Source organism: Oreochromis niloticus, linkage group LG11, assembly GCF_001858045.2.
Source record: "Oreochromis niloticus isolate F11D_XX linkage group LG11, O_niloticus_UMD_NMBU, whole genome shotgun sequence".
NCBI lineage: Eukaryota > Metazoa > Chordata > Actinopteri > Cichliformes > Cichlidae > Oreochromis > Oreochromis niloticus.
Window position 1 is genome coordinate 16,958,626 of NC_031976.2, and position 18,021 is coordinate 16,976,646.

General features: G+C 43.0%; 1 protein-coding gene and 1 long non-coding RNA gene across 4 annotated transcripts; one reads left to right on the plus strand and one right to left on the minus strand.

Moving 5' to 3' along the window:
• Window positions 1-217: 217 nt before the first annotated feature.
• Window positions 218-13,154, minus strand: LOC100708394 (chemokine-like receptor 1). Of its 3 annotated transcripts, XM_025911303.1 has the most exons (4): window positions 7,967-13,154; window positions 7,249-7,437; window positions 2,518-2,755; window positions 218-549 (listed from the first exon to the last, which is right to left on the minus strand). In XM_025911303.1, the coding sequence occupies exon 1, from the start codon at window positions 11,187-11,189 to the stop codon at window positions 10,140-10,142; it is 1,050 nt and encodes a 349-aa protein (XP_025767088.1). In that variant the 5' UTR covers window positions 11,190-13,154; the 3' UTR covers window positions 218-549; window positions 2,518-2,755; window positions 7,249-7,437; window positions 7,967-10,139. The 3 variants fall into 3 exon arrangements, with proteins under 3 accessions (XP_025767088.1, XP_025767087.1, XP_025767086.1); XM_025911302.1 differs by lacking the exon at window positions 2,518-2,755; XM_025911301.1 differs by lacking the exons at window positions 7,249-7,437; window positions 7,967-13,154 and having other exon boundaries at window positions 2,518-4,449.
• On the plus strand, window positions 10,974-17,127 carry LOC112848153 (uncharacterized). The gene is made up of 3 exons (XR_003222103.1): window positions 10,974-11,103; window positions 11,210-11,257; window positions 13,966-17,127. It is a non-coding gene; the product is annotated as an uncharacterized LOC112848153 (long non-coding RNA).
• Window positions 17,128-18,021: the final 894 nt, after the last annotated feature.

Sequence of the window (18,021 nt, forward strand, 5' to 3'; positions counted from 1 at the left end):
ATGAATGAGTTGAAGTTATGAACTGTTTCTGAAAGACAGAAAAGGATCCTGGTGTTATTTAAGTAGCTGGCCGCTGGTTACTGTGCAGGGGCAGGTCTAGCAAAGTTTTGCCAGGGGGCCAGGTAGGGAATTAACAGGGAAAGGGGGCACAAAGAAATGCTTTTCTTTCTTATTCTCATTTAAAATATCTAGCTTTTAATAAATAATTGTCTGAATCTTACAACCAAAGTTTTCATCTGATGTAAAATGTATAGAAATCATACATATACCAACAAGACAGTGTACATGTCACAATGGAACAGGGAGGACTCAGGCGCAGACTGAAATCACAGAAAACTGAATTTTATTTACACACTCCCGGTGCACTATATACAGGTGAAGGGGAAAGGGTCCAAGGTTCCCAGGGGTACAGGGAAGAATCAGGAAAGCGTCCTCTCTTGCTCAACTCCACACGAACAGCACAATTCACTTGGAAAGGTCCTTTTCTCACACACGCCACTCTCACTGCTGTACTTCGGTGTCCAAACTTCCAAACGGAGCACGAAGAATCTGTACACAGAGATCAGGAATTAACATGGAGAATTTTCATGAAGAGAACTCAAAATTGGCTTAGGCTAACGTAGCACTGACGAGCGTTACTCAATAGTCCAGCGGCGAGGTGCTCTCAGTCACTGCCTTAACCCTTTAAAACCAGTCAGAGCGGGCACGCTCTGTTTTGCGTAACTATTTTTAAATCCCGGTAGCACTGCAACCACGTGAGCTAGCGCAATAATTTTTTTTGCATATGAAACCGGAGGAGTTGTACTTACATCTCATGCCATCAACTTGTCCTAGGTCAGTTTCCTTCCACATATAGCTTTGCAAAGACTGCATAAAAAGCGCTTGCAGCAACAAAAACACAATATTCCAGAAACACGCTTTGCCGATCCGATCAGCTGTTCATAACACTTCCTAGGTTGGAATAGACGTCAGCCCAAACTCTCGCATGTCCGCCATTACCTGCCCAAAACCGGAAGTGACGTCATTTTCGCAGAAATGTAGTTTTTTACCATCAGGGCCTCATGAGCCTGTACTGGTGTTTTTAAAAGTTATCTTTGACTTTATGACTTTCTGTGTCGTTTCTGGGATGCTTAGGACTCAAATTGCACTGCTGGCAATAGTTTATTTTGATGCATATGCTGCTTTTTTGCAAATTTGCACTATAATATTTATTTTCGTTTTTCTTGCAGTATATAAAAATTGGTGTATTTCAAAAATAAAACTATGAAGACACTCAAAATAAGTTTCCTGTGGTGGGAAACTTTTTTGTATTTACAGTTTTGAGGGATAAGCCTCTTACATTTCTCTAACTAGAAATATATGTTAAAAAAACAAAAACTATTTTCAATTTTTTTGTAGTTTATTGCACTTTAGTTTATTGACAATTTATGTAATTACTATGCACTTAATGCATACATATTATTAAAATTTGGGCTATAATGGTTGTATTGATGTATAGCAACTTGAAATGCTCCCAAAAATGGCACTACAGCATGTAAAAATATAATATAAGCTCTGGCGGACTTGGTTCTAAGGTAGTCAAAGGAGTTTGCAAAGAAAAGCGTCTGGACTTCTTTAAGTTGCTTGAAAACGTTTCACCTCTCATCCGAGAAGCGTCTTCAGTTCTAAGGTCAAATGGCCGAGAGTCCCAGATTTAAACCCAGTGGGAGTATCCCCCCAAAGAGGGACAAAGGACCCCCTGGTGATCCTCTAATCACATGAGCCAAGGTGTGAAAGTGGGTGTGGGACCTAATCAGCCAGGGTTTCGGGTGAGCTCATTGTGAAACCTGGCCCCACCTTGTCATGTGAATTCCTGAGGTCAGATGGCCCAGGATGTGAGTGGGCGTTAAGGCGTCTGGGGAGGGAACTCAAAACTGGATTATAGATGGCAGACAGTTGGTGTCGTAAACCACCGCCTCTGTTCAAAGATGGTCGCTCACAGTGGACATAGATGGCCTCTTTCACTCCTCTTTCAAACCATCTGTCCTCTCTGTCCAAAATGTGAACATTGGCATCCTCAAAAGAGTGACCTTTATCCTTAAGATGCAGATGGACTGCTGAGTCTTGTCCTGTGGAGGTGGCTCTTCTATGTTGTGCCATGCGCTCGGATGAGAGGTGAAACGTCTTCAAGCAACTTAAAGAAGTCCAGACGCTTTTCTTTGCAAATTCCTTTGACTACGATGACTTGGATGACTGAGAACCTTCACAGACATACTTCTATGGTAGGTCTTAAAGGGTTAAGTAGTGAGAGCAAACGAGGTGTGGAGCCACAGGTGATTGCTTGCAGGTGGTGAAGGCCAGGGGCGGGAGCCCACAATGAGCTCCGCTCAGTGAGTGAGTGAGTGAGTGAGTGAGAGGAGAGAGAGAGACAAAAGCAAAACACATGTAGCCACACAGGGCCAGCCAGGCAGGCACGGGGACCATGACAGTACCCCCCCCCCCCTCAACGGGAGCCTCCCGGCAACCCACCAGGCTTACCCGGATGCCGACGATGGAACTCCCGGATCAAATCCTTAGCCAGGATAGCTGACCGGGGCACCCAGGAATGTTCCTCTGGCCCGTAGCCCTCCCAATCCACCAGGTACTGAAAACCCCTCCCCCGGCGCCGAGAGTCCATAATACGAGTGATATCATACACCACCTGACCATCCACAAGCCGGGCGGGTGGAGGGGACCTGGAAGGAGGGCACAACGGGCTGGAGCGCACGGGCTTGACCTGAGAGACATGGAAGACGTTGTGATACGCATGTTGCGCGGCAGTTTCAGGCGAACAGATACTGGGTTGACAATAGAGTCAGTTTCAAAAGGTCCAATGAAGGTGGGTGTGAGTTTCTTAGACTCTGCTCGAATAGGCACGAAGCGAGTAGACAGCCATACCTTTTGACCCGCTGCATATTTAAGGGTGGGGGTCCGACGGTGATCAGCGAGGACCTTATTTCGCTCCTTTGTCCAAAGCAGGGCTGCTCGAGTAGCACGCCAGGCTCGACGGCACCTGCGGAGGTGGTGTTGAAGAGAGGGGACCGCGTGCTCACCTTCAATTGCAGGAAACAGTGGCAGTTGGTATCCCAGAGAAGCTTCGAACGGAGATAGTCCCGTGGCGGACAAGGTAAGGCTGTTATGAGCATATTCAATCCATGGTAACTGGTCGCTCCAGGTAGCTTGATTGTGAGAGACAATGCAGCGGAGGGCGGCTTCCAGCTCCTGGTTGGCACGCTCCGTCTGTCCGTTGGTCTGAGGGTGAAAACCAGATGAAAGACTAACCTTTGCGCCCAGGGTTGTGCAGAATTCTTTCCAAACACGCGAGGTAAACTGAGGTCCTCTGTCAGAGACGATATCGTCAGGGATGCCGTGCAGTCTAAACACTTGCAGTAAGCAGTTGAGTGCTCCAGTGCGGTCGGGAGCTTTGGGAGGGCAACAAAATGCGCAGCCTTGGAAAAACGGTCAACAATGGTTAGTATTACTGTGTTACCTGAAGAGGGCGGCAGCCCCGTGACGAAGTCCAGGGAGATGTGGGACCAGGGCCAGCCAGGAGTAGGGAGTGGCTGGAGCAACCCGGACGGCGGTTGATTAGGGTGCTTGTTCTGGGCGCATGTGGAACAGGCGGTTACATATTCTCTAGTATCTTTTATCAGAGTGGGCCACCAGAAGTAACGTTGTAAGAAAGAGATTGTGCGACGAATTCCAGGGTGGCAGGAAAAGCGGGCGGTGTGACCCCACTGGAGAACATGTGACCTGACGGATGTGGGGACGTAAAGCCGCCCTGGTGGGCCAGTGCCTGGGTTGGGTTCAGTGTCTTGTGCCTCACGGATCTGGGATTCAATCTCCCAGGTAACTGCTCCGAACACGCAGGAGGCAGGGAGGATGGGCTCTGGGTCAGAGTCTTCCTCCATAACGGTGAATTGCCGGAAAAGGGCATCAGGTTTAATGTTTCGTGATCCGGGCCTGTAGGTGATAGAAAAGTCAAATCATGAGAAAAACAGAGCCCACCTCGCCTGCCGGGAGTTGAGACGCTTTGCTGACCGGATGTATTCCAGGTTTTTATGGTCTGTCCACACAATAAAGGGATGCTCAGCGCCTTCCACCCAGTGCCTCCATTCTTCTAGTGCAAGTTTTACAGCCAGCAGTTCACGGTCCCCGATGTTGTAATTCCGCTCTGCAGACGAGAGGCGGCGAGAAATGAAGGCACATGGGTGGAGTTTACCTTCGAAGCGCTGGGACAGGACTGCCCCAACCCCCGACTTCCGAAGCATCTACCTCCACCATGAACTGCTGATTGAGGTCAGGCTGTCAAAGGAGGCTGTCAAAGGGCCTCTCGGCCCGGGGCTCAGTCACTCAGGCACAGCTGGCTGCCGGCGGAGCTCATGGGCACGTCACTGCAACCCCCCTGGCTTCTGCTCCGCGGCTGCTGAGTGACCCCTCATCTGGGACTCTCCTCAGCTCTTTCTGGGATAGTGGCGCGGCTGCCCTCTGTTGGTCTTCCTTGGTCTCTTGTGTTCTGGGGGCCTCTGGATGTCTGGAGTTTTGATCTCCTCCATACCTGCTTCATGCCCTGGAGGTCGGGGCTGTGGCCCCCCACACCCTCTAGCAGGTCATTACATGAAGGAACCTTTTGAAAACATGCGCGTTCATGCTCACAGGTGTACACACGGGTGATCACACACACAAACTACACCCTTTTGAGCTCCTACCTCAAAGCACACTGTGCGCTGTCGATCTCACGTGTTGCACCATAATGTTTAATATTTAGTATTTACTGTCATATTCCCATATATCATTGTGATCTTCTTTATTACTCTTGTCTTCTTCTGCTTGCTTTCTTTTTTCTTTCTCAACAGGTGATCGATATGTATTTTTTTTTTTTTGTCTGCTTATTCTGTTGGTCTTTGTTTTTTGCCCTTTTTCCCCCGTCCCTCTTCTCAGGTTTTTTTTTTCTTTTTTTTTCTTTCCCTCATTCTTTCTCCCCTTTCTTTCCACCAGTCAAGTCTGTCCCGTATTCAGCAAGTGAAAATAAAATAAACAATAAAAAGTGAATCAGATGGACCATTACGGCAAGGCTGGGATGGTCCATTTGGTAAAGTAAATCCGTTGGGCATCTTTCTTCGCCTTTAGACAATAATTCTGATGGCAAAAGAACCAAACGGGACAGGTAAAAAAAAAAAAAAAAAAGGCTGTCAAAGGATAGGAGCAGTGGCAAACCTTTCCTTTAAGCAGGTAAATGCCTCCTGGGCTGGCTGGTCCCACTAAAATGAAACTTTAGGGGAGGTGAGTTTTGTGAGAGGTAATGCGATCTTACTAAAATCTTTAATGAAGCGTCGGTAGAAATTGGCAAAGCCCAAAAAACGCTGGAGCTGCAGACGATTGGGGGGCTTGGGCCAGTCCAGGACTGTTTGGACCTTTGCTGGGTCAGGTTTTAGATTACCTTGAGTGATGATATACCCCAAGAATGCCACTGAGTCGATGTGAAACTCACATTTCTCCCCCTTCACAAAAGGTATGTTTTCCAACAGGCGCTGGAGAATTTGCCTCACATGAACTTCATGCTCCGCCACAGTCTTTGAAAAAATAAGAATATCATCAAGGTAGACAAAAGCACAGCGGTCAATAAAATCCCTGAGGACATCATTGACTAGAGCTTGAAAAACAGCAGGGGCGTTTGTCAGACCGAAGGGCATTACCAAATACTCAAAATGACCAAGATGTGTATTAAATGCCGTCTTCCACTCGTCTCCCTTTCGAATCCTCACTAGGTGGTAAACGTTTCGCAGATCGAGTTTGCTGAACACTGTAGCTCCTTGAAGTAATTCAAAGGCAGAGGAGAGAAGTGGCAGCGGGAATTTGTTTTTGATGATAATCTTATTGAGCCCACGATAGTCTATACACGGCCGGAGGGTTTTATCTTTCTTGTCAACAAAAAAAGAATCCCCCGCCCACAGGAGAAGAAGAAGGCCAAATGATGCCTGCAGCCAGCGAGTCAGCGATGCATTTCTCCATTGCCTCTCTCTCAGGTTGGGTGAGACTATATAAACGGCCAGAGGGAAGCGGCGCCCCCGGGAGGAGGTCTATGGCACAATCATAGGGCCTATGGGGGAGAAGCGATCTCGCTTTGTCCTTACTGAACACTGCTGCCAGGTCGTGATAGACTGAGGGAATAGCGGACAAATCAGAAACCTCTGGGGGCTCAACTGGGGTTAGCGGAGTGACCAGGGGGCAGTTTTAAGACAGTTCATGTGACATTCAACACTCCACCCGCTCTTTCTTCCAGTCTATCTGGGGGTTATGTTGCACCAACCAGGGTCCACAAGCGGAGTGAATGGAGCCTTGAACACGAAGAAGCTAATTCTTTCAGTATGGTTACCGGAGAGTGTGAGTGTCAAGAGATTTATTCTAAAGACACTTCTTCAGCTAAGAGTCTAAGGGTAGAAACACACAGACGCTGCAGCATTTACTTGTATACAAGGGCGATCACAGAACGCTCACATCAGCGTGGGGGCCCTGTGAATGCACGCTCCGTTACCTCTCTGGTCTTTATTTATATACAAAGCAATACAACAGTGAATACGTCTATTCATAGGCAGAGGAATGTTAGTGCGTAGGGAGTGAAGATAAGAGTGGTTCAGGTGTATGTGTGTGTGTTGTGAGATTCAGAAGGATGCGGCCCCTCTTCTTGTTAGAGAGCGCAGATAAAAGTGTCCAGCTCTCCTCTTCCTGCTTGTTCAGCTATTATCGCTGTGAGAAAGAATTTATAAAACAGTCTTGTAGTGGACAACAGTCTAAGTCATCAAAAGGTCAACATACAGTATTCTATCATATGCAAACTTATATCATTAAAAGCTTATACTGACTACTAAGTACAATTTTTCATTGACAGTGAGTGACAAGGGTTCAGTAACATGAGTAATGTCTGGCAAACGTTGGCCGGATAAGGCAGACACACGGAGCGGGTTAGGTAAAACTGTGGTAGTAATGTTTAGCTTATTGGCTAGTGAGGAATCAATGAAGTTTTGCTCAGCACCAGAGTCTATTAGCGCAGAAAGAGGATGAATCATAGTCTGTATTGTAAGCTTAATGGGCAACATAAGACATGGAAGAGAATGTTTACCAGACAGGTTGCCCACCAGTACCCTCTCAACTACTGGTGGGCGCGCCCTTTTGCCAGAGCCGGGCAGGTGGAGATAAAGTGGCCATTACGGCCGCAATACAGGCACTCACCAGCGGAAAACCAGCGCTGACGTTCCACGGGTGAAAGGCGAGAGCGTCCTATCTGCATCGGCTGCTCCCCTTCCTCGCCCTCGCTGTACTCACGGGCTCCTCGTGATTCGGGGGAGGATCCCTTGATGCCAGTGGCTCCCGCAGAGTGTGCCTCCACATGCTCCGGTGCACACGCAGCCGATCATCCACCTGAATACACAACGACATTACAGCCTCTAGAGAAGGAGGGAGTTCACACATCATTAATTCATCCTTTAGGTCCTCATTGATGTTATTTAGTAATGTGGTCCTTAATGCCTCCTGCCCCCACTTTGTTTATGCTGCCAGGGTCCAAAAATCAACAGAAAAATCAGCCATACTGAGCTTACCTTGTTTAAGGTTAAGTAGGCGGTGACCCGCAGCTTCTGTGCTAGAGCCTTTATTAAACACAGTCTTAAACTTGGAAAGGAAATCTGCATAAGTGATTTCAGGATTTGCTTGAAGTTGCCTGAGCCCAGGTTAAAGCACGGTCATGTAACAACTGAACAAAATAGGCAATCTTGACTCCATCACTAGAAAATATATGTGGTAATTGGCAAAACTGCATGGAGCACTGCATCAAAAACCCCGCACACTTCCCCAGCTCCCCTTAGAATGCCTCTGGTGTAGGCAACAGTTTATCTAAAGACACAGGGGAGAGAGGTGGTGCAGCAGCGCTTGCAGCAGGGCCTAATGTTACCTGAGGAGATGAGGCAGAGGCTGGGCGCTCCGGTGGGCTCGCCTCGGGGGAGCTTTCCACTAGTGGGGTTCACTGGGCGACGGCCTGAGATAAGGCTGCCACCTCTCCAATGAGCCGAACTAACATCTGCTCGTGCCGGTGCAATAGCTGTTCTAAGGTAACCGAGGCTGGGGCTGAGGACGCCGAGTCTGCTGAGTCCATGGCTGGCTGGACTATTCTGTCACAATGGAACAGGGAGGACTCAGGCGCAGACTGAAATCACAGAAAACTGAATTTTATTTACACACTCCCGGTGCACTATATACAGGTGAAGGGGAAAGGGTCCAAGGTTCCCAGGGGTACAGGGAAGAATCAGGAAAGCGTCCTCTCTTGCTCAACTCCACACGAACAGCACAATTCACTTGGAAAGGTCCTTTTCTCACACACGCCACTCTCACTGCTGTACTTCGGTGTCCAAACTTCCAAACGGAGCACGAAGAATCTGTACACAGAGATCAGGAATTAACATGGAGAATTTTCATGAAGAGAACTCAAAATTGGCTTAGGCTAACGTAGCACTGACGAGCGTTACTCAATAGTCCAGCGGCGAGGTGCTCTCAGTCACTGCCTTAAGTAGTGAGAGCAAACGAGGTGAGGAGCCACAGGTGATTGCTTGCAGATGGTGAAGGCCAGAGGCAGGAGCTCACAATGAGCTCCACCCACGCAGCGTGTAGAGTGGTAAATATAGCTTTTCCTATAATACCTGGTGGGCTGGTCTCTAGTCAAAATGCCCGGGCTCATTTTTTGTCCCAGTCCAGCCCTGAGGCCAAGTGTTGGAATTTAATAATCTTTAATACAAATATACCCCATTGTTATGTATCTCACAACTATTTAATATTTAGCATCACACACTTGTTAATACTTTATTTCACATGGTTAAGTATTGTAAAGTAGTTTTAAATGTAGAATGTTTCACCAGTGGAGGCATTAAAAGGTATACAGTTGTAAGCATGACTCTGTTAGAGGAAACAAGGCTGCAAATATCTGGGTTAGAGAAGCCCCCCCCCTCCAACCGCCTCAAAAAAAACTAAAACTCTAACCAAATATTGGAGAGTCCCAGGTATTTAAACACTAGGGGTTTGTCCTTTAAGAAGGCTGTTGGCCCATTATTATAGGGCTCATCACCCTAACCCTAAGCTAAGGTGTAAAAAAGGCCTCTGTCAAGATGTAGGTCATTAACACCAGAGTGTTAATGACCTATTTATTCACCTAGATAATACTATACTATCTATTTTTAAAAATGATTATTATTATTATCCAATGTTTGATGTATTCAGTTAATACTACTGATATACATATCAGAGTTTATTTGTAAAACAACACAGGAACAGTGATTACATGAGCAAGAATGATCACAGTTGTCATCATTTATTGACGTGCCTGGGGTTAAAAAGCTTTTAAAGAGCAAAAGAAGAAGGATAAGAATCTGTGAGTGTTTGGCATCATAATATCATGATAATTATATAATGATCTTATATAATAATAATGAACACACTGAACTGTAGGAATGTCAAATATCTAATATAAAATATTAATTTTTGCATGATATTGGTAAGAAGAAGTCATCTTACAATAAGACATCAACATTACACACTGTTTATTAATACATGGAAATAAATGGCAGACTGAGTGAATGAATTATCCTTACAGTATTTTCTAATTGCCCAATCCATGCTTAGCTAAGATGGCATCTGTGGGAACTGTCATGTCCTTCAACTAAATTTACCTGATATTGTTTGTGTTTCACAAAGTGAACTGGAAACAAAAGTAATACTGATTTTGATTTTGCTGACTGGTTCTTCTTCTGGGAAGTAACATTGTTATAATCACTTAACAACAACAACAATGATAATAATAATAATAATAATAATAATAATAATAATGATGATGATGATGGCACAAGGTTAATGTAGAGCTTTGAGTCAAAGAGGGAGAAAAAACAATACAGTGAAGAAATAAACCATCACAGCACAATTTAAACAATTAGCTGTTTCCATTAGATTTATTTTATAAGCACATAATTTTTATAAAAGCTTATAAAAATTTACCCTGCAGTTATATTTACAGCTGGTAAAAAGTCCCCCAAATTTTTCAATGAAATGTTTTAACATGTTTATTTATGTCATATACAGCCTTATACCTCAGTAATCAAATCTGAATTCTCTCTGCTCTGCCTGGTGTTCACTGACTTCATGTCACTGGGAGAGCGTGTCTCCTCTTCCTTCAAGGCACTCTCCAGCACATGCAGGATGGATTTTCGGAATTCAGCCTTAAAATCTTGTCTCAAGAAGACATACAGCAGTGGATTCAGGCAGCAGTGAAGAACCATCAAATTCGAGGCAACGTCAGACACAATTTGAATGGCATAGCGAAGTGTTGTATTTGGTGCCTTAAATATCACCAGCTGAAGATCAATGATGTAATAGGGAGCCAAGCACAGAAAAAAGGCAACGATAATGGAAGTGATAACTTTAAAGGGGCGACTTGATTGGCTGGCCAGGCTGTGGTTTCTCCTCAGACGATGGATGATGACAGCATAACAAGAGACAATGACAGTGAAGGGGACTGCAAATCCGAGTAGGACGTGGGTGATAACAACGGTCTGAGTGATAGTTCGTGTTGCTTTTTTAAAAAAATAGCTGTTGGAGCAGTAACTTGTGTTTTCATTTTCTTTCTTTGTGTCCATGTAAAAATAATGTTGAATGTTGACAATCAAAGCCACCACCCAAACACACAGACTAACATAGGTAGCATTGCGTACATTTCGGTGGTTCTGAGCCCAGACGGGCCACACCACAGACACACATCTGTCCACACTGATCACCACCAGAATGTAGACACTGGCAAACAAGTTTAGAAAGATTAGAGTGCCGCACAGCTTGCACATGAAATTGCCAAAGGGCCAGTGAAACTGCAAAGCCAGGGATGTTGCTCTAAGGGCTAGAAACACTGCAAAGATGAAGTCGGCCACAGCAATGTGGAGGTACCAAACTGTGTTAACGGTTTTCTTCATCCTGAACCCGGTCACCCAGATAACCACTCCATTCCCGAGCATACCGAGGACAGAGACCAGGGAGAAAACAACAGCATCCACGGTGGTAAGAGACCGAAAAAAGTTATCCCAATAACCATTTAGATCAGGTGCAGCAGTTGTATTGATTAGACTGAAATTGATTCTGGCCATCTCTATTATTGTTTATCAAGAAACCTGTAATATCAAGAAAACAAAAAGAAAAGAATAGAGACATCAGGGTAAGTATGAATGTCTGTAAAGTAATCTTTAATTTTCCTAATAATTTAGATTTCTGCATGAGTAGAGCTGAAGTTATGACACAACTGCAGACTGTCCATATTAGACCCTAGAGTTGAAACAACATGATCAGTAATGAATTCACTTACAGATTTAGACATTAAGGCAGATTAAGGTCTAGATTTCACACGTGATAAGCCAAGAAGGAAGTGAAGAAATTTCAAAGTGAATTTAAGAGGTGAACTAATCAATTTAAGCAATTTTTAAAATAAGATATTGTATCTCAAGATGAATAAGTTTTACAACAAAGTAACGGGTATAACAGGGACATGCTTGTTGTTAACAGAGTAACTCATGAAGTTACTGAAGTTATCAATAAAAGGTGCAGGGAAATAAGGAAGTGTTTTTGTCTGGCCTTTGATTTATGTAACAACTAGACACAAGGATGAAAAAAAGAACAAAATTTGGTGACAAAAGGTTTGATAAAACCTTTTAAATGATTTTAAATGAAGTAATCTTAAAAAGCAGCACTTATTGTGAACCAAAATATTTAAGCTCATTCAAACTATGCTATTTTAATCTATTCAATCAGTGGTGCATAAGCATATATGTAAAAATAAATCCATAGATGATGATTTTCATGAACCACCAGCCTTTTTCAGAAGTTGAAATATTTTACCACAAAGGCAGATTCCCCTCTGTTCATGTTGCCCAGTGCAATTTCACGTCAGGTGTAATTACACAGACTTTTTATGTTTATGTAATGAGGAGAACTGTAATGACCTTCGTGTTTGGTTTGAATACACCTTAATGCAGCAAAGCGGGGGTTTTTTTTACAACAATTAGAAACAGATAGAAAAACATACACAGGATCACTGTCTGGGAGACAAGTTATAATATGACAGAAAGCAATTACAGTACTCACCAAAGCAGTGCTCTCTCTTAAATACAACAGCTTAGCTTGTTTGCTTAATTTTAATAAATTATCTTATTGTATTATGTAAATACCAGGGTCAGTCTATTCCTACATAGCAAATATGTGATGATTTTACAAACTTACAAAAGGAAAATATCAAAGATCATTTACCTTTAGGGAAGCTCTCTTGTTGGTTGTTGATGAATACAATGCAGAAAAATGCCAGGTTAATATATGTGAGGTAAAACGTCACTGCCCGCAAAGAAAGAAATTGAGAGAGAGAGAGAGAGGGAGAGAGAGAGAGCAAAAGATGTCTAAAATCTAAAATATAGTGTGCCAACAGTATAGCTCTGTTATCAGCATCCTGTTTTGCAAGCTAGGTCAGCTTTTGTATTTACTCTGAAAGTTGCCATTTTTGCCCTTAAATTTATCTCATTAATTTTTTCTCTTGATTCTTAGTTTATTTCTGTCTTAACTTTTACAGTGTTCAAAAAATTAAAGGGACACTTTGAAAACACATCAGACCTTAATGGAAAAACAATCATGCTGGATATCTATATTCAGATGGATTGAGTAATGTGATATGAATGACAGGACGCCACACTATTTGATGGAACTGAAAATTATCAACCTACACAAATTTTAATTCAAAGGCACTTTGAAAATCAAAGTAAGGCAAAAATTTCATTGCATCAACTTAAAATGGTACTCAGTAGTTTGTCTGGCTCCCTTGTGCTTGTATGCATGCCTGAAAACACGAGAGGACAGATGATGTCCTGGGCGACCAGATTTTCCCAGATCTGGACCCAGGCATCACTGAGCTCCTGGATGGTCTGAGGTGCAGCCTGACAGCGTCAGATAGACTGAAACATAATATCCCAGATCTTCTACTGGATAGAGGTCAGGTGAATGTGGTAGTCCTTGTCAGAGTTTCAAAAGTACAGATATTCTGTACTTAAGTAGAAGTACAAAAACTACTGTTAAAAATACTCCAGTAAAAGTTGAAGTACTGATTCAACTTCTTTATTCAAGCAAAAGTAAAAAAGTACAAACTCTGAAATGTACTCAAAGTAAGAAAGTAAAAAGTTGCTCTTTGGAGGATGTTTCTACTTTTGTGCAAAGCTAATCAAACCTTTTGGTATATTAATAAAATAATAAAATAATATCAGCAGACGGAAACAAAAACTACTGTGCAGGACCCTCAAGCTCCCAGGCCTCTGGTACAGGACCCGAGCTTGAAGGACAGACTGCCCGCAGAGGCGAGAGGGGAATTTTTTAAAAAATATTGTAGGAGGTGACTTTGCCTCTAAACAGGAAAATATGTACAATTGGGGGTCAAAGTGGGTTCAGCAGGTGGGGAAACAATAACTCTCTTCAAATGTGTTAAAGCAAAAATAATAACCATACTTTGAAAAGGGAAAACTAGAAAGTACAGATATTTATTTAAAATGTAGGGACTGTCACTCACCAGGAGAAATGCAGGACTAAGTGGACAATGGGCAGTGGACAATTTCATTACAATATCTAATGGCAGTCAGGGTGCTGTTACCTTGCCTAGAGGTGTGTGCATTACATCAAAGATTAGCAGTACCCAGTAGAGGAGGCACCGGAAGCGATGTGAGAGAAGTGGGGCAAGCCTATTATGCTCGTCTCTAGCCCAAACAGGCCTGTAATTCAATTACTCATTATTGCCAATGATTGCTCACTAGATCACAAAATATACCACATACTTTTATGAACCACAAAGGTGAGGGACTGCTGTGTTTTCAATAAGTCTTGGACTCTGTCTTTCAGCTAGCTGGGTTAACAAGCTACCGCACCGACTGAGTCTTTATGAAAAAAGGTAAGAGTCATGGCGGGGAAGTGTGTGTTTACATCATTGACGCTTGGTGCTAAAATGCTACTGTTGTGCACAAACACTGTCCTCCACTGGCAGAGTTTATTATCATTGAGAAGAAAGGCAAGACCATCAGACCCTGCATAGAATATATTGCATTTGTTCACATCTCCTTTTGAGTAATTACAGGGAGCAACCATCTTCAGTAAACTGGACATGCAGAGTGCTTACCATTTGGTAAGAGTAAAGGAAGCGGATGAGTGGATAAATACCTCCACCAGGAAGACGAACTCAGCCGGCCTCACCTCTGCCATTTTGAGTATCTGGTGATACCTTTTGGTCTTTCGAATGTCCCCTCTGTGTTTCAGTCCCTCGTGAATAACGTCCTCCATGACTTCATTAATCACTTTGTCTTCGTCGACATGCTTATGTTTTTGAAATCAGCCCAAGAACATGAAACCCACGTCAGGCAAGTGCTACAATGTTTGTTGGGGAATAAACTTTTTGTCAATGGAAAAAAATATGAATTTCCTATTGACACAGCTTCCTTCTTGTGCTACAGAGTAGAGAAAGGCAACCTCAAACCAGAGCCTGCAAAAGTGCAGGTAGTAGTAGACTTGCCAGTCCATCTAACCACATGCATCTCCAATGTTTCCAGAGTTTTGTTAACTTGTATCACTGTTTCATCTGAGATTTCAGCAAAATTGCCTTACTCTTAACACATCTAACCTCTCCAAGAAGTCTCTTTCCAGTGGAATCCTTCAGCATAGTCAGTGTTTGATCTCCTGAAGAAATGTTTCGCCACCACTCCAGTCCTGTCCCAGCCTGATATTAACTGCTAATTTATCATCGAAGTGGATGCCTCAGACTCTGATATGAGAGCAGTCCTCTCTCAGTAACGGGAAACTGCATCCATGTGCTAATTTCTCCTAGTTGTCTCCTTGATTGCAGTGGGTATGCCGATCGCAACAGAACCCCTGCACCAACTTACACCAAAGGCCAGGTTTGGTTCTCTACTCAGTAATTGGGAGTACACTCTCCCAGTTTGATTGGACCATGTGAAATAGAGTCTATGGACAACCCGGTTTTGTGCATTTGAAGCTGCTTCTCAATATGCAAACTCATAATGCGTTCCGTGTATCTCAACTAAAACCACTCTACATTCTGGTGAAATCACTGTAAAGTGCACTAAACTGTGATTCAGTTCCAGTTCAGTTCCACACTGATCACTAGAATGTAGACCATGACAAATGTGTTCATATAGACCATATTTATGGTGTATCACACTCAGGGGTAGAGATGTTGCAAAGATGAAGTCAGCTACAGCAAGGTTGAGGTACTGAAATGTACTGACTGTTTTCTTCATCTTGATCCTGGTCTCAGATATCCACTCGATTCCAGAGCACGCCAAGGCAAGAGACCAGGGAGAAAACAACAATACGCATGTTGGTGAGAGACTGAAACAACTCAGCATACACAGAGCCATTTGGATCAGGTGCAGCAGTTATATTGATTTGACTGAAAGAGTTAATTGTCATATCCATCATAGTCTTGAGACCAATGAAGATGATATAAAGAAACAATATAAATGTCTGTAAATCTTTAATATTTCTACTGTAATGCTTGCAGACTAGAGATTTTCTATATGAGCACAGATTTAGGCACTGAAGGTTGTCTAGGCCTTCATACTGTGGAGCTAAGAAAGAAGCAAAGAAGAGTAGAAATTATCATAAATTAATGACATAAAATAACAAAATTCAGAAAACCAGAAGTTTTCGCTCTTGAGATGAAAAATAACAATACAGGAGTGTACTACGAAGTGATTTACATGTGTGCGACATGTGGGGACAGTGTTAAAACAGTGACGTATGATATTACTGAAGTCATCTTTGAGTGGAGTAAGAAAAGAAGAACATGTACACTTTCTCTTTGTTTGTCCTCCTGAACAGCATGTTGGTGTAATTTCACAATATGTAGACATAAGCATTAAAATGCAAGTATGAAAACAAGTTGATGACCAAAACTTTAGAAAGCCTATTTTGTAAACATTTTAAATATTTTATAAGCACTCATATACCATAATATACAACCTTGATGAGTGTCACTGATGTCTGCAGTTAGTTTCTGCCATAACAATAAGAAAATGTTTGCATATATTCCTGGTTTGGATACAGCTCTTTTTATCGCTATTCTGTAAAGTTCTTTTTATTGCCATTGTTTTTGTGTTTTTTTTCAAAGGTACTTTTAGCCCTTTTCAAAAACTGATTGTCATTAACTTTCTACGACAAAATTCTAATAACCAACAAAGTATCCTTTATCAGTCTTTATGTAAATTGGTTTATGGATATTGTCATCCTTTGATTTTTTATGTTATGTTTTTATTCCTTTGTGAAAATCTTTTCACTTTTTAATTTTGAAAGGGAGTATGTGATTACCCATAACACAAAGTTTTCAAAAACTGAGAAATTCTCAGCTGCTCTAAAGAGACAGAGACAGAAAAACGATTGTTGTGTTGTCATTAATGTACCATGCAACTTGTTATAGCGAAAAATTACCGCATCCTGTTTTGCCATCTTGCTTGAAATTTCTTGTTAACTCTTACAGTCATCAATGTTCTTCTTGTGCTTGGTCAGTGTTAAGTTTTGAAAGACGTTTGGGACCATGAGATATACACTGTGTGGCATTGCTTATTGACAATAACACAGCCTAACAATACCAAATTTTTTTCAATTTTCTTTAAGGTAAATTTAACTTAAAACTTAAATATCTCTTCACTCCATTATATATTCCATATGTACAGGGAATAACACCCTTTGGTCATGGTGCATGGATGATACTTTAAGACAATCCTGCCAGCCTGGCCATGCCCCACGGCTTACCTATAAAACAGCTGTGCGGCGATGGTTTGATCAGAATGCTTCACCAGTCAGCCAGATGCAAGACTGGCCTGAACGAGTCCCACAAGTTGCGAGGACCGCAACAGAGCGGGCTGCTTATGGTCAAAAACCGCTACTGCTTATGGTTTATGTCTCTGTGTTTCTTAGTTGCTGTCTCCACTGTGCCAAGTTCGCGTCTCTGTGTCATACTTCCTGTTTTACTTTGAAGGTCCGTGTCTTATGTGAATGTGCCCTGCTTTGCTTCCTTGTCTCGTCAGTCCTGATTTTTCCCAGCTGTGCTCTCCTTCTGTGTCTCATTCCCCTTGTTACTTCCCAGTGTATTTAAACCCTGTTTCTCTGAGTCAGTGCCTCGTTGTCCCTCATGCTGTGTGGATCTCCCGGTGTCTCCCTGTAAGTTTAGCGCGTTATTCCCCAGTTTAGTTTACTTTGTATGCTCGTTTTCTGTTACCAGCAAATAAAGCTGTGGTTTAAATTCATCCCTTGAGTCTGTGAGTCCTGCACCTTGAGTCCTCATCTCCTGCCTGCCACACAGTGTTTCATGACAATTTTTGTTTTTCCGACCTGTCCTTGGGTTGGTGACGTTGTGAACATAACCGAACGGGACTTGGTGAGTTCAGAAATGGTATTTTATTTCATCCAAGAAATGTTTTGTTGTATTATATTGCTTATTTTATGCAAAGGGAAAGTCAAGGTAGCAGATTCATGCTGTTTTATGTTAAAAAACGGTGCATTGGTGCTTAACCGACACACAGGCTGCAGTTCAAAGGCCTTTGACGGTGTTTCAGCACGCCATGTTGATGTCACCTCATTAACGGCTAAATAAGTTGGAAAAAAACGCCCTTTTACTGTTAAGGGCTACCCATGTGTTATTTTCAAATGTTTATGCATATTGCTTTGTTGTTATGGTAGGCCATTAAGGTTTGGATCGGGAAATGCCGAGCTAGAATTGGAGTTTGACCCGCTGAGCGAGAAACAAGATGGCGAGCCACCCACGGACCCACTGAACTGTACCGAGCAGGAAAGGGGGAAAAACGCCCCTTGCTGGACGTTGAGCTCTTTCGCTAAAAGAAACTGGTAGGATTAATCCATACACCTCTGCAAGAGAACAGTGGACTT